Source organism: Sander vitreus, chromosome 2 (genome assembly GCF_031162955.1).
Source record: "Sander vitreus isolate 19-12246 chromosome 2, sanVit1, whole genome shotgun sequence".
Lineage (NCBI taxonomy): Eukaryota > Metazoa > Chordata > Actinopteri > Perciformes > Percidae > Sander > Sander vitreus.
This window is the reverse complement of record NC_135856.1, coordinates 29333420-29350004: the sequence shown is the minus strand read 5'-3', so window position 1 is coordinate 29350004 and position 16585 is coordinate 29333420. Positions and strand designations below refer to the sequence as shown.

The 16585-nt window shown below is 37.9% G+C and overlaps 2 protein-coding genes across 2 annotated transcripts; one reads left to right on the top strand and one right to left on the bottom strand.

The window, feature by feature from the left end:
* Window positions 1-1447: 1447 nt before the first annotated feature.
* Window positions 1448-5848, bottom strand: LOC144527071 (small integral membrane protein 26-like). The gene is made up of 2 exons (XM_078264939.1): window positions 5597-5848; window positions 1448-1922 (listed from the first exon to the last, which is right to left on the bottom strand). Exons 1-2 carry the CDS (start codon window positions 5718-5720, stop codon window positions 1753-1755), a joined length of 294 nt encoding a protein of 97 aa, XP_078121065.1. The 5' UTR covers window positions 5721-5848; the 3' UTR covers window positions 1448-1752.
* A 2655-nt stretch (window positions 5849-8503) lies between these two features.
* Window positions 8504-14935, top strand: LOC144527061 (4-trimethylaminobutyraldehyde dehydrogenase). The gene is made up of 12 exons (XM_078264928.1): window positions 8504-8612; window positions 8738-8902; window positions 9491-9636; window positions 9988-10117; window positions 10229-10363; window positions 10518-10714; window positions 11329-11469; window positions 11657-11845; window positions 12584-12671; window positions 13099-13240; window positions 13899-14011; window positions 14723-14935. Exons 2-12 carry the CDS (start codon window positions 8761-8763, stop codon window positions 14815-14817), a joined length of 1518 nt encoding a protein of 505 aa, XP_078121054.1. The 5' UTR covers window positions 8504-8612; window positions 8738-8760; the 3' UTR covers window positions 14818-14935.
* The last annotated feature ends 1650 nt before the right edge of the window (window positions 14936-16585 follow it).

Here is a 16585-nt window from a genome sequence, read left to right as displayed (position 1 = left end):
ACCTCAGGTAGCTACAACATAAATGCTGCCTACATGTTAATCCAGCACTAAGAATTAGCACGTTATGTTAACTCTGACAAGGGTCATTGTCCTGCATTGCAGAGAGGCCTACTTTCACCTTTAAGTTAATATTTGTTATTATAACTGTGCACATTTACTCATGTAAAAATGTGAAGCGAGGACTTTCACTTGTAATGGAGTATTACAATGTGGTATTTCTTCACTCACGTAAAGGATCTGAATACTGTCTCTGAATACTAAGTTAGTGGTTGTAAGCAAATACTAAATGTGAATGGTTGTAAATTACATTTAGGGAATGAGAGTGCTTATTTTCCCTTCATAGCTAAATTATTAAATTGACAGCCTAACTGTATGGCATTTTCAAACAAAAATGCCATGCAAATTTGAATTAGTATGAACACCAACAATATTACAATATAGTGCAAAGTTGAGGTATTACATGAACGGATATTGCTTACACTGGATGATTGGAAAAACAAAAAACAACGTAGTACAATAGCCATGTAAAATGTGTTCAGTGTTGTTGAGATTCTTTTGTAGATTTGATTCTGTTGTACATTTTGAAGCTGCTCTTTGCGGTGGTGTTGGACAGCATTGTATTGAAAGGTGCTTCCATTAAATGTTCCCCCTTATAGGCATTTTTTATGGAAGACATTTTGACATATCACAGTAGGAAAAGCACCAATGTAAATAGTAAAACTAAAGACAGATGAATTCCCAAAAATCTGCTGACACTTAAATAGAACTGAACCATTGCTGATGTTATTAGTAACACCTGTGCTTATCCTACTGTGACAAGTCAAAATGCCTGCTGTGGAAAAGGTCTATTGACATACTGTAGTTGGAGAAGCAAAAATACTAGAAACAACCTTTAATGCAATCCGTTCCAACACCACACATTGCAGCATCCAAAATGTCCACAGAATTGAAACAACACCTCTCTGCCGCAGTGTCAAAAGTTTCCCAAAGGTAGCGCTTAGTTCAATGTTGTTCAGTAAGGGCTGCACAATTAATCTCAATTTTATCGAAATCGCATTATGGACTAGTGCAATTAATTGCAGGGGGGAGCAATATGGCAGGCGGGGCCCCATTTTTGTTAAAGGCTAAATATGCGTCAAACCATTCTGAATTAAATATTGTGGTGCTGCAGAGATGTCCCGGCCTACAAATCCTATCCTACAGACTAAAGAAAACTGTCTTTGTTTGGTACAGATCCTCGCCAAAAATCACTTTTCATTTTTTAGATTTTAATATTTTTCAATGAAAACGCTTTTTCCCTTCAATATCGTGAATCATATCGCAATATCAGTCATAATAATCGCAATTAGATAATTGCCTCATATTGTGCAGCCCTAGTCTCAGTCTCCACTCAGGATAATGACAATATCTTTAAAAAATAAAAAAAAATTGCAAAACCTTCGGACACTTTCATCAATAGTGCCTCTTGCATAATGAAGAGATTAGGTTTATTTATACAGCATTAGTAGTTGTGGCAAACTTTGTATTTTGGACAGTAATAGCCTAATGAATAATGTTGACATAATTAAATATATCTGGGGACTGATTATTAGCATGCAAAAGCAATGGCAGCTCCCCTCAAACCTGGACAGCGTGCTGGAATTTCTTTTACAAATGAAGATAATGTCCTCACACAGGAGCATTCATTCATAGTGCGTTATAAAAACTTGTTCTTAGCAAGTTCAGTGTCCATCGTCCTTTGCACTGATGCAGCTATTTGTCACCGTCTCCACCCCCAGGTTGACCGCTGAAGGATTTGATGAAATTGTAGATCCTTGCGCTGTACGGGACAAAGTCTTTCTTGTAGACGATGACAGTTTTGGAGTGATCAGACTGGTAGACAACCTTGTTTGGATCTTCCGGCTGTGGCGCCTCTTCTTTCACTAAATTCGAGGAGGAAAAGTATTTGTTATCTATGTAAACTGGGCTGTGGGAATATACTGTATAACAACTGCGAAAAGGTAGCCATGTCTAAACAAATGTGAGTAATTGATATTGAAAAGGAATGAGATGTTTACTTAATGCAATAACTATTCCCTGCTTGACTAACAAACCTGACAACTATACATAAATAATAAGAAAAAAAATGTGAATAAAGTAAGAAGCAATTTATTGACGCACAATAAAATCTTAATCTGCAAAGTAACTATAGCTGTCAGGTAAATGTTGCATGGTAAAAAGTAGCTACAATATTTCCCTCTGCAATGTAGTGGAATCACAGTATAGAGCATAAAATGGAAATATTCAAGTAGAGGTAGGCCTGCACGATAAATCTTTAACAAAATCGCGATCTCGATTCACCCCTTTTTTTATTTTACCTTTATTTAACCAGGTAGGCCGTTGAGAACAGGTTCTCATTTGCAACGGCGACCTGGCTAAGAAAGCATGAGCGCGCGCGACCACATACAGTTTCACATTCAATACAATACAGGAGTACAAAATACAATAGGCTACATAAAAGCTACATAAAGTGCAGAATAAGTAGGCATTACAAAGCTGACACAAACGTGTGGAGTAAGTAAGCTGAAGGATAGGCGAAAGTGATATGGTGATAACGCAGTGTACATTAATAGACAGTCTGTATCACCGCTTAAAGGGTCAAAATACAGATATTGCAAATTGTGGACCGGTTAGTGATTTAGAACAGTTATAACGCAATATAGACAGAAGCTAAAACGTAGTGAAGAGCCAATATACAGTTAGTGCAAGTATAACAGAATCATACAATACATAAGAGTAGAAAATATCAATCAATATACAGATTTAATTTTTAAATGATTACATTTTTAAATGACTTTGACTTTCTTGTTTTTTTCCCTCCTTCAATGAATTTATTGAAAGCATTTGACATTGACATGTTTTAATTATGTAAAGACACGTTCAAGGAGTTCAGATAGAGCCTGCATCAGGGCCATATTTAGTTCAATGTGTTACATGTCACTATTTTTGGTAGCCTACAGTACTTAAATGGCCAGTATGTACTTTATTTTCTTTATTCATTGAAGCCTCTATGTTTACAGGCTTGTGGTGATGCGCAGTGTGCTATAGGTGCCCCAAAACAAATCTATGTTTAGTACTGCCAATTGTTTTGTTTCGTCACGGTTCCTGCGTGCAATAAACATTACACTTTGTAAGAAACTAATCGTATATATATAAATATCAATTCTAAGCTAATATTTATATTTTTCCCCCAATCGTGCAGGCCTAAGTAGAGGAGTGCATTACTTGAATAAATGATATACAGGCTACTAGCCTATTAGACGTAACTGCTCTACAGCCCACAGTTAAAAGGGCTAAACGATTAATCTTTTGTACAATCAAAATCGAGATTTGAAAGAATGTGATTAGCTAATCGTGTAGACCACGCAATACTTAGTTGAATGTTTGGTGTAACATTTTTTATTCCTCTTTTTATTATTATATTTACTGTTGTTTCATAAGATAAATGCTGGAATAATGTTACATATCACAGTTGCAATGGTCCACGATTATTAAAAGAAAAACACTTATTGCTGGCAATTCATATCTATGTTTTCATCCTTGCATAAGAATATAGAGCAGTTTTGATGGTGTCTCATGTTATAATGCTCCATGACATGTTTTATCTGTTACACAGTGAATATTAAACTTTAGCTAAACTTAAAAATAACAATCGCAAATTGAATGTAGTTTTCACCAACAGGTAAAACTACAGATACATAGCCAATACTTAACTTGCACTGGAAAAGAGAATAAAGCAAAACTGCGTAAAGTAGCAAACAATAATAGAAAGAGACTAAAAGTTAGTATGTAAAATGAGTCGCCCAGAGACTCGAAAGGTAGGGCTGTGCAATTAATCGGAATTTAATCGTGATTATGATTTCGGCTCCTAATGACCACAAAAACAGAATAATCGAGAAAAATAATTATTTAGCTCATTACATTTTGAAAGTAAACTCTTATTTTCTTTTGTGTTCTGAATGAAAAAATAAAGTTTAAATAGGAAAAGTATTAAGGCAAATTTCACAGTTGTGTTTTTTTTTTTTTTTTTTACTGTTGATTTATTTAACTTTTCCCACTGTTTTTTTAAGTTCAATAATTGCAACACCTTTCCAGAAGTCAACAAGTCATCGTGTTAAATTAACGTGATTTCAATATTGACCGAAATAATCGTGATTCGATTTTTTTCCATAATCGAGCAGCCCTATCTAAAAGGTCTGTTTACAGTTTGAACGGGAACAAACTCAAAGGGAATCACAGAGACAAGCAAGCTGGGTTTCCCCCAGTAAAAGTTGTTCAGCCCGGTGGCAAGTGTCTTTTTACGAAGAGGGCTCGACTGGGGCCAGTCACAGACTGATGGCAGCATTAAAGCGCCCATATTATGCTCATTTTCAGGTTCAAAACTGTATTTTAAGGTTGTACCAGAATAGGTTTACATGGTTTAATTTTCAAAAAACACCATATTTTTGTTGTACTGCACAGCTCTCTCTTACTGCTGCAGATCCTCTTTTCAGCTGGTCTCTGTTTTAGCTATATAGTGAGACCTCTTTTCTTCTTCTGTACTATCTTTGATTGCACTCGCACATGCGCAGTAGCTCAGATGTAGATCATGTCAGCCAGCTAGCTCCATAGACAGTAAAAGAAAGGCTGTTTCTCCACCTTCGGTCAGTTACAAGGCAGGATTAGCTGGGAGACTTCTAAATGCGGGCGCACATGTAAGTAGTTCTTTTGTAGATTATGGTGAACTTGTGTGTGTTGTAGCAGTGCTTTGCTATTGAGAATGAGGTAGCATAGCGTTAGCATTAGTATGCTAACGCTATGCTACGAGCTAACAGTTGTGGTTAGCCAGCTCGTTTCGGCTTGTGACATCACAAGCCGTGCCAATTTTGAACAGCTCACCCGGAGACTGAAGGCAGGACACATTCAGAAACCGTATCTCACTCAGAACAGCATGGATGGATTTTTTTCAAAGTTTGTATGCGTGTGGAAGCACCAGAGACACAAAAGAACACCCCAAATCCCAGAAAAAGTGTTTTTTTCATTATATGGGCACTTTAATGTACAGCCACATTGCGCCATATATATATATATACACACACATATATATATATATATATACACACACACATATATAGTTTCTGTGATAACAGAATCATGGACATTATTGCGAAACTGAGAATTTTAAGCTATAAGACAGATTCCATACATTAAGTCAGTGCTGAAAGCTAACTGGAGATTTGAAAATACGACTACGTCTAAGATTCCAACCGAGCCGCCCCACTGGAACTGTAGCTTAAAAAACGTCTTAAATTAGTTTTATTCCCAGTGGTTTAGGTCTGTCTGGTGGAGGGCAACTTTGACCCGGTGGGCCATCAGGCATGCAATACACTGGGGGGGAACCGTGTACACGAGTTATTGAACTACTGAAAGAGACACAAGTATCTATACGGTTTGTTTTATTTACATCATCTAGTTAACAACTCGTTTCAAATTCCTAATTAGCCGATTAAAGCAGCAGTGTGTGTGTGTGTGTGTGTGTGTGTGTGTGTGTGTGTGTGTGTGTGGCTGGTCCTCTCACCTGGCGTGTCCTTAAAGCGCCCTGTGTATCTGAAGTACGCGTAGGAACCGACCATGGTCCAGATACCAACAGCGTACACTGCAGACAGTCGTGTGTTCCACTTCAACAGGTCTTTGAAATTCATGACTGCCCTCTGCTCCGCGAAATAGGTTGGTTTGTCTTTTAATCTTTTAATGGGAAGGGGTTCAGTTAGCGTTTGCTAGTGCATTCCCGGTGCATTCCATAGGACGCTGCCATGACAGGCAACCCGGATGTACAACTGATACAAAATGAAAACTTCCGGTCAAAAAGTAATTTAACGTTTGCAAACTTGAACAATTGATATTCTTTTTCAAATATTATATAATTAATAATTATTATTATTATATAATAAAAGGAGACAAAGTAGAAGGGCTCAGCGGATGTAAATTGCTGGGATAGATATCTACATTGCTTTATAAATTATAAATTATATATGTATGTATGTATGTATATGTGTATATATATATATATATATATGTGTATATATATGTATGTGTATATATATATGTGTATGTGTGTGTATATATATATGTATGTGTGTGTGTGTGTGTGTGTGTGTGTATATATATATATATATATATATATATATATATATATATATGTATGTATGTATATGTATATATATGTATGTGTGTGTATATATATATATGTGTATGTGTGTGTATATATATATATATATGTGTATGTGTGTATGTATATATATATATGTGTGTGTGTGTGTGTCACGGGGAAACTGACGGCCATATCAGCATGAAATATAAAACTCTTTAAAAAAAAAAAAAAAAGGTTTGCTAGGCTACATTTAATGCTGAAAATTAATCGAAATGAAATCGCAAAATGGCATAGCCGACTGCAATTTCCTAATCGCAGGATGTGCATTTCTTGGCTAAATGTGTGTCAAAATACAATTTTCAATTACATATTGTCGTGCTGCAGAAAAAGTCCTCCACATCGATAGAATTGGTAGCTACAGATCCCCGCAAAAACCTCATTTCAACGTTTTTCAATGAAAATAAGAATAATGATGTAAAAATGGTTCCCTCTAATATCACAAATCATAGCAGTTGCTATGTCTATGTTGCTAAGTCAAAAATAATCGCTATTATTTTTTTTAATCGTTCAGTCCGCCTGTCACTTCCCCCGAGATGGGAACTGTTTGTTTATCGTTACTCGTTACTTTATGGTTGTTTCTTTTATTTTTTTCTCTCTTGCTTTATTTTCTTGTGTATTTGGTTAAAAAAAGTAAAGTGTTACTGTTTACTGCCTAATTGTAATTCTTACTGCTTTATAATGAAGGGGAAATCAGACGGACTGTAACCTTTCTACCGTGAGAAATCACCAATAAAGGCTTCTTAACCAGAAACTACACAATCGAACATGTTAACCCTCGTGTCGTCTTTAACCCTTGAGAGAGATTATCTATTGATTGATGGAATAGCTGGCAGTATAACACCTTTGCATCTTGAGCAAAGTCACACTTGGCCATTGGCTGCATCCTTTGGTTTTATTCAGAATAGATGTAAGTAACAACTGCATGTTTTTCACCTCACCTTTTCACATTTTAATAGCACAGTTCTTGTTGTTTATTTTCAGGCTGGAGGCAATTCCAGGATGATATAATCACGACGAGTGACACATTTTCCAAGCAGGACACCGAGAAGGGTGAGTTGGAGATGATCATTCATGCTTTCATTTCCTCTCGCTTAAATTGCTGTACAGTCTTTTTACCTGTTTGAGTAAGAAGGAGCTTTACTGTCGCCAGGCTGTTCAGAACTCTGCCTCAAGGCTTTTAACTCACATTAACAAAAGAGCACACATCACACCTGTTTCAGCGGCACTTCACTGGTTACCAGTCCAGTATAGAATTCATTGGCCATATTACGCTCATTTTCAGGTTCATAATTGTAATATGAGATTGTATCGGAATAGGTTTACATGGTTTAATTTTCAAAAAAACACCATCTATTTGTTGTACTGCACATTGCTGCAGCTCCTCTTTTCACCCTGTGTGTTGAGCTCTCTGTTTTAGCTACAGAGTGAGACATCTCAACTTCTGTAACATCTTTGTTGGCAGTCGCACATGCGATTCAAGGAATATATAAATGAGTGAATGAATGACTAAAAAATAAACCAAACAAAACATCAAAGAAATGTACAAATAAGTTAACAAATAAGCAAAACATTCAATAAACAATAAGAAACATTAACCAACATAGACATGCCTGAAAAGGAGTAGGAAGAAGTACTTATTTAATCCTAACCCTTTTCCATAGCTCTATAACTAAATATACAACACTGGCGTTACCCGCTGTAGCTAAGCTGGGAATCAGACGAATCTGCCGTGCTCGTGTTTTATTCATATTTTCTTTTTTTTGCAGAATGACCAAAACATACACTGACCGGATTTCCTGAGGATGGATAACGAGGATCTGCACACACAAGAATACAAAAATAAACATGTTACACTCTTTCCAATACTCCTTTTTATTTTTATAGTCTTTATTGTTTTCACACTTCACTGGGACATTGCTGCAAATACAATTGCTTATCAGCAAGGCGAGAGGGCATGAGACGGGAGGCTCCAGGTTGCAGCCATAGAATGATTTTTTTTTTGTTTGACTATAATCTGCATTTATTTTATAGACAGACATATATTTTTTTAAGTATTTTATTCATTTGTATGATTGCCGTTACTGTTTAGTTAAAAAAACACCAAATATATCAAGTATTTTATTCATTAGCATGATAGTCTGCATTTATCTTACTGTTTAGTTAAAAAAACATCAAATATATTTTAAAGTATTTCATTCATTAGCATGATAGTCGACGCAAGCTTTTACTTTGATAAGTAGAAGCTCCAGGAAGCTTTTCCATACAGTCTTGGCATGGTCTGCTCATGCGCAGAACGGATTTTACAGACCCAATCGGTATTGACCCTGGATTATTAAGAGGGTACTGACACCAACTCCAGTCCGTCTGCTAAAGCACACACACGGTAAGGTACCGCCTTTGTTCTCTGAGTATTACTATGTGACATTTTTTTATTATGCTCTCGTGCGCTGATTTTCCCAATGCTAGTTTGGTTTAACTTTGCTGTTAATTCCCTGTGCCCTGTTGCAGTTCCTCTTTCTCTCTCTCTTAAAATGGCTCAGTCAGTTCTCGACACCATGCCCGGAGCGGCGACAGGAACCGTGCTGCTCACAGAACCTCTGAATTTCTGGGGTGGGAAGCGAGTGAAGCCCAGGCAGGAGAAAAACGCAGAGCCCGTGTTTGAACCTGCGACTGGTAAATACAGCACACCAACGTTATGCATTTGTTACCATTTGTTACAGTACAGTAAATAACTCCCCCCATGATTTAATGATTGTGTTTTGTCTTGGAGCTTAGTATAGGCCTATTTTTTTTATAGAAAAGTTGCGCACACCAAGTGCTGTCTTGAGGTGCCGATCACTGGAAATAGACTTGAAAGTATGAAAAGTGTTGCACGCTCTGGCTCCATATGCATTTCTTCATTATTATTATTATTATTATTATTATTATTATTATTATTACTATTATTACTATTATTATTACTATTATTATTGTTATTTTGGGAGCATTTTGCCTTTAATTGATAGGACACCTATCTAATAGGAAAGTGGGGAGAAAGAGGGGGGGGATGACATGCAGCAAAGGGCTGCAGGTTGGAATTGAACCCGCAGCCACTGCGATAAACAATGAGCCCGTACATGGGTTGCATGCTCCACGAGGTAGCTACCAAGGCGCTCCAAGCATCCTTCGGGCCAAATGTATTTAGAACCAGTGCAACATGTTTTTCTTACTTTCTTGACTTGGAGCTCAGCCAGACTGTAATCTGTTTATGTTCACGTGTAGGCCGTGTCCTGTGTCAGATGGTACCCTGTGGCGCTGAGGAGGTGGAGGAAGCCATAGAGAGCGCCCACGCTGCCTACCTAAAATGGAGCAAGATGTCAGGCATGGAGAGGGCTCGGGTGATGTTAGAGGCTGCCCGCATTATCAGGGTGAGATGGTGAAGCTGTGTCACCAAAACCATCTAGTCTGGAAACCAGCCAGTCTGATTTCAGTGTTGCGTAACATAAATTGGAGCAGACTGTTGCAAGCATGCAGACACTAGTTATTCATTACAAACACAAACATGCCGCCCGCCTACATTTGTACAAAATAAACCTTTTGTGTGGCTTCTTTGATTTGATCTGTGGCTTAGGATTTTAACCTTAATTTGTCAGTTATTGTATAATACCCTATGTACATGTATAACAGCAGAGTGTCTTTTAAAAAGTTTTGTTAAAGTTTGCATTTACGATTTTTCTTTTTCTTTTTTCTTCTTCTTCTTGTGTTTTCAATAAAAATAGGAAAGAAGGGAGAAGATTGCAAAGTTAGAAACAATCAACAATGGCAAGTCCATCACTGAAACACTGGTGGATATTGATATATCCTGGCAGACCATTGAGTACTATGCTGGCCTGGCTGGTACACTTGCAGGTGGGTGCATTCACACTTTTTTTTTTTGTTTTTGTCAAAGTGTGATTTCCAAAAGCTCCAAAACTTTGTGTTGTGTTGTTTTTTAAAGTTGCGTTGTGTTCCATTCATCAGGCCAGCACGTCCAGCTGCCTGGTGGATCATTTGCGTACACGCGGAGGGAGCCCCTTGGTGTGTGTGTAGGAATCGGTGCGTTTAATTACCCCTTCCAGATCGCTGCATGGAAATCTGCTCCTGCTATGGCATGTGGTGAGTGTGTAACAGTGTGTATTTCCACGTTATTGTGAGATTTGAGGTCATTCTTTCCGCCTGTTTGTCCAGCAGTCATGTGTCTCTTGTTTACCCTAAACATTCACAGCTGTGTAGACCATAACTTTCCGTGTTAAAATCCCATTGTGTTTAGGTAATGCCATTGTATTTAAGCCCTCTCCAATGACTCCTGTGACTGCCGTGATTCTGGCTGAGATCTACAAAGAGGCAGGAGTACCCGATGGGCTCTTCTGTGTGGTGCAAGGTGGAGCAGACACTGGCACCTTGCTCTGCCATCACCCAAAGGTGGCCAAAGTCTCTTTCACTGGCAGTGTGGCAACCGGCAAAAAGGTACAGTGCTATGAATTTCAACATGTTTATTTAACTAAACTGAAGAGAACAAGTGTGCCATACAAGCAACAGTCACAGTGAGCAGTATACGAATAGGGAGTGGGAGTGGGAGAGTGTCAATGAAATGGCCCATTTGTATGACGTCCTGTTGTGTGACGTCCTATATGTGTATATAGCGAGTGCTTTGTTGTTGCAGGAAACATTCAGCTATTACACAAACTCCCGGGCAGTTCAGTGCTTGTGTTTCGTTTTTTTTCCTAGACTGCATTTGTTATTGTTAGAGAAAGTGATGTAGATGTGAGTTTAGCTTAATTTGAAAGGTTTGCACTGAATAACTGCATAATAATAATAATAATAATACAACAATTGATGTAGATATGTAGCGCGAGATTGATTCCTTAAACCTTTCAAGACAATGCATAATTGTTATATCTTAGTCAAATGAATGGAAACCAGTGGATACCTGGGAAGAAGGAAAACCCCGTTCAAAAGTATAAAAAATAGTGGCAGTGGACAGGGTAATGCAGTGATGTTAAGTTGTACTCTTAAAGCAAGCTCTTTAACTGCTCTACAAAGCCCATTGTTAATGCCCGGTGGGTTCTCCTTGCCCTCAGGTCATGGAAATGTCTGCAAAGGGGGTGAAGCAGGTGACTCTGGAGCTTGGAGGGAAATCTCCCCTCCTGATCTTCAAAGACTGTGAGCTGGAAAACGCAGTGAAGGGAGCACTCATGGCAAACTTCCTGACACAGGGACAGGTGAGGCAGTTGTATTATTCATGCATTGTGTTGTAGGGCTGTGCAATTAATCAAATTTTAATCGCGATTGAGATTTTGGCTCCTAATGATCGTAAAAACAATGAAATCGAGAAAAATAAATATTTGCCCTTTCACGTTTTGCAATTGAAGTCTTATTTTGTCTGGTGTTTCTGTTTGCATTGGATAGGTTTGCTGCAATGGGACCAGAGTGTATGTGCAAAGAGAGATCATGCCCCAGTTCCTGGAAGAAGTGGTGAAGAGGACCAAGGCCATCTCTGTGGGGGACCCCCTGTTGGATGGCACACGCATGGGAGCGCTGATCAGCAAGCCCCAATTGGAGAAAGTGCTGGGCTTTGTCAATCAGGCCAAGAAAGAGGTGCGTTTTATAACCCTTGGATGATTAGGTTGGAGTAACCTTTAATTGAGCAAATGTGGAGATTGATCTGAAGGTTAGTCAGCTGTGATAGCACCACCAGTACTTTCACTAGACCTCAAAGCAGTTCAGTCAGGAGAGACTTCATTAAAGGGTAACTACCGCAGCGGCAAAACAAGCTACGATGTAAGTTAACTGGACTTGGACCAGCTTGTATTTACCTTCACAAAAGTGCTTGTTTTGCCGAGAAAGTACACAGAAACAAAATAAAACTACAAAAAGCTGTTTTGGGTCGTCTTTCCACTTTTCCAACCATCACAACTCTAGTTTTGGTTGAAATAAACACATAGTTTACCGATTTACATGTGAAAATATGTTTGGCTCTATACATGCTAAAAGTATTGCTTTTTTAAATGGAGTCTGGTGGGTTTAGCGCTATCGACCTCAGAGCTGTTTCTGGTTAAACAGAAAGGTCTCAAAGAGGTTTTAAAGTTCTATCCTTGAAGGGATCCTTTACATAATGTTGTCAGACACGTAAAATATTAATCTGAGCCTGTCAGTGGCAAAACGAGCACTTTTGTGAAGCTGGACAATTGCCCTGTTAACTTACATGGATGTAACGATGTGATTGGCTCATGCAATACTACTTATTAGTTCTCAGAGGTGTGTGTCTGTGTGTGTGTGTGTGTGTGTGTGTGTGTGTGTGTGTGTGTGTGTGTGTGTGTGTGTTTTTCTCTCCAGGGAGCCAAAGTGCTGTGTGGAGGAGAGCCGTTTCTTCCCAGTGACCCCAAATTGAAAGGGGGCTACTTCATGTCACCATGTGTACTCAGTAGGATTTCTTGTAGCACTCTAGAGCTGTAAAGATGAATCAATTAGTTGTCAACTATTAAATTAATCACCAACTATTTTGATAATCAATTAATCGGTTTGATCTTTTTATTTTAAATGTTTTTTTGTTTTTGTTTTTTTTATGAAGGAAAAAAAAAGTAAGAATTCTCTGATTTCATCTTCTTAAATGTGAATATTTTCTATCTTCTTCTCTCCTCTGTGACATTTGAGGACTTCATCTTGGGCTTTGGGAAACACTGATCCACATTTTTCACAATTTTCTGACATTTTATAAACCAAACAACTAATTGATTAATCGACAATGGAAAATAAGCTACTGACTGCTGTACCATCACATAACCTGCTTTTTTACTCTGCGCGTCCCAGTATGCACCATATGTTACATCCAGTCCCTTCTCCTGGCACAGATAACTGCAGAGATGACATGACCTGTGTGAAGGAGGAGATTTTCGGCCCAGTCATGTCCGTGCTGCCCTTCGACACGGAGGAAGAAGTGATCCAAAGGGCCAACAACACCACCTTTGGACTGGCCTCTGGAGTCTTCACCAGGTCAGAGTCCATCCAGGGGACACTCGAGTTTGTCATGACTCAGCAGTCTGTTGCAAGTACTGGTTAACAATGCTGACACTTTGCTCTGGAAGATAATGAGGTTGTTGCATTCCATTGGCTGCTGTTCAGAGTTTCCACAAAGCAGCATGTTGCAATTACCAAGTGGAATTAATTGCACAATAGTATTATCTGTATGTAGAGGGCAGATGAAGTGATCATGTTGCGTAAAGACTGTTGACTAGGGCTGGGTATCACCAATAGTTTCCTGATTCATTTCGATTACATTTTCTATATCAATTAGGCTAAGGAAACTTCAGTTACAATACCAATTTATCTTGGATATAAAAGATTCTCAGAGAACTAATGCTGCAAATTGTACAAGCAAGAATCAACCCTCAAATATTTTTTCATAATGCACAAGGTTGATTAAGAATTGACCCCCAAAAAGTACGTTTTTAAAGTTCTTTTTTTACTTATACATCCATGAAAAGGCATTTATTAAAAGATTGATTTCTGGATTTTATGAGTCGATATCACTCAAAGAAAGATCGATTTTAATTGGAGAATCGATTATTTTAACCCAGCCCTATTACTGACTTTTTTTTTTTTTTTTTGTGTGCTTAAAATCTGAAGTTGGTTCCTTTCCTCTTCCTTGCAGGGACATTTCTCGAGCCCATCGTGTGGCTGAGAAAATGGAGGCAGGGACCTGCTTCATCAACAACTACAACATCAGCCCCGTGGAAGTGCCATTTGGAGGATACAAGATGTCAGGTAGGGACGATTCTCGATTGCTAAGACACATTTCTTGAAACCCTCACCCATTTTCTCAACACTGTACACATAAAACCAAATTCTCAAACTATATTCACAAAACACCTGACTCTGCTGGCAAAATCAGATCATACACACAGAGAACACAGTGTCTAGGGCATGTAGTTACAGAAATATATATTTACAGTATTTCCTACAGTAAACACATTTTGCAATGAAAACAAAGTACATCACAACTTGTACAGTGAATATCTTGTACTAAAATATTGAATGCATGTATATTAGGCACTTGTAGAACAATACAGTAGTTCAACTGCAAAAGGCCAAAGAACAAAAAACTAAATGAAAAGCACATGACAGTACAATAAAAAGTGTGTGTGTGTGTGTGTGTGTGTGTGTGTGTTGTCCTGTCTATTAAAGGCTAAAATGCCCCAAAAAGTGAGCATGTGTTTAGACTTTTACAAGAACAGTGATTGATTTGACAAATGGGTTTAGCCCACTGAGCATTTGGTTCAGAGAATGGGGTTTAGTGTTTTAGCAATTCAGGAAAATAAAATGGTCAGAATGACCACTTTTGTCATTGTAAATGCAAAGGAAATACATTCATATTATTGGATTGCAGTGATCGACCCAAGTTGTCTTTCCTGAATAAAAGTAGAGTGAATGACTAAAATAGACCATGATAATATGATCTCTACTGTGCTTCCCCAGGCTTTGGCAGAGAGAATGGCCAGGTGACAATCGAGTACTACTCCCAGCTGAAGACTGTGGTTGTGGAAATGGGCGACGTCGACAACTATTTCTAAACTCCTCACGCCAAGTTTACACTGCTGTGCCACAACTGGGAATTAAATACTTCACTTTACCTTTTAGTCATGTGCTATGCACATTGCACGCAGTAGTGACTCTCCACAATAATAATATAACTGTCCAGTGCATTGTATAACTTTGGATGCGGAGATCCATTTATTTAGTTATATAAACACATGCTGTGATATCCCACTTATGGTTAAAGTTTTCACATAAAACACTCAAAACTATGCAGAAAACAATAACTAAACAAATAAAGTGCATTATTTCTATTGGAAGTGTCACAATGTCTCACAGAAGAAGAAACAATGCACGCACAGTGCTCAAATGAACGCAAACCTTGGTGTCAAACTAACCGCTTATTAAAGAAGACAACATGCTGGTGTTTGATGTGAGTACAACCAGGAGCTTTAATTAGAAAATCTTGGTATAGTGAACTGTGACTCAGCACTAATCAGTCGGTGTCAGATGTTTATGCCAACTAATGCCTTTGCCACAGCAATGCAAAGTCTCTCTTCCTGGTTACTTCTGAATAAAAGATGAATTAAGATTGAAGATGAATTACTACCACTTCTTTAGTAACAACTGACAAAGAAATAAGTACTTAGCATGTATAATGGTCAACTTTTTAAGAATATCCACAAGCTGATAATATCAACAATAATTGTTGGTAATGTGTGACATTTCTGTACAATATTATTTCACCTGTTCTATTGTAACTGATGCTTCGTGCACATGCAGATGTGCCATACCCAGGTCAGCTCATCAGTACTGAGCAAGTATTGCTTAACATTTATTACCTGTCCTGATTTTTTTTTTTTATATTGTACTCTTAGTACCTGTTAGTCTTAGTACGATTGATTACTATTTCATCAATCATCAACATTCATGTACATGTATACATATATGATGGTTAGTTGCAGCTGTATCTCAGTCTCCTCTAAAAGACTCAAACGCATCGACCGGAAATAATGCAGAAGACTCCGACAGCATTCATCTGATTTAGAAACCACAGTCCTGCCTGTTATCAGTTCAACAGAAATGCACTTCAACGTAAAACTAAAGATGAGAAAATTAGATATATTCCAGTACAAACCACCTCCACCTCTGCCTGTACGCAGATATACACCGAGTACAGCACACTGACGGTCTACCTGGACATGGATCACCTGCTGTTGGTGTTGGTGCTGTTGAGCTCAGGTAGGACTCTGCTTTAAAGATGATGCATTATTATTCAAATGTTTGTTATGAATCTTTAAACCAGAGGATGAACTGCTCACACACACACCAGCATCAAGTTTTTTATTCTATTCTTTTATTAGTCAATTTATTATTCAACATCTAATCAGTGTGTTTAAGAGAAGATACAACTAGAGCTGCACAATATATTGTTTTTTTTATCGTCAAGGCAATATCACCTGGCACAATAAACATGGCGAAAGACACAATTTTTTGTTGATTTTGTTTGATTCTTTCGTGTTAGTTGAAAGAAAATCTCAGTAGAAAGCTGAACTTTAAAATGTATCTGTCATTCTTTTTTTAGTGGTGCCTTTTAAATTCAATTCAATGTTCAATTTGTTTAATAATTCAACAAGCAAATTTGTTGTATTTTAGCAGAATAGTGAAAGCAGCAGAACTGAGTACACTTTAATATTCGTTTATTTATTGCAAATAATTTTATCGCGTAATTAACAATGATATCACATATTTTCCTCATATCCTGCAGCCTTAGATACAACTTTGTTGATCCCAAGGGAATTACTG

Coding starts and splice junctions, on each gene's coding strand:
- LOC144527061 (XM_078264928.1), top strand. CDS start 8,761: ATGGCTCAGTCAGTTCTCGACACCATGCCCGGAGCGGCGACAGGAACC. Junction 10,118..10,228: donor CCTGGCTGGTACACTTGCAG/GTGGGTGCATTC, acceptor TCCATTCATCAG/GCCAGCACGTCCAGCTGCCT. Junction 10,364..10,517: donor TGCTCCTGCTATGGCATGTG/GTGAGTGTGTAA, acceptor CATTGTGTTTAG/GTAATGCCATTGTATTTAAG.
- LOC144527071 (XM_078264939.1), bottom strand. CDS start 5,720: ATGAATTTCAAAGACCTGTTGAAGTGGAACACACGACTGTCTGCAGTG. Junction 1,923..5,596: donor GCGCTTTAAGGACACGCCAG/GTGAGAGGACCA, acceptor CCTCGAATTTAG/TGAAAGAAGAGGCGCCACAG.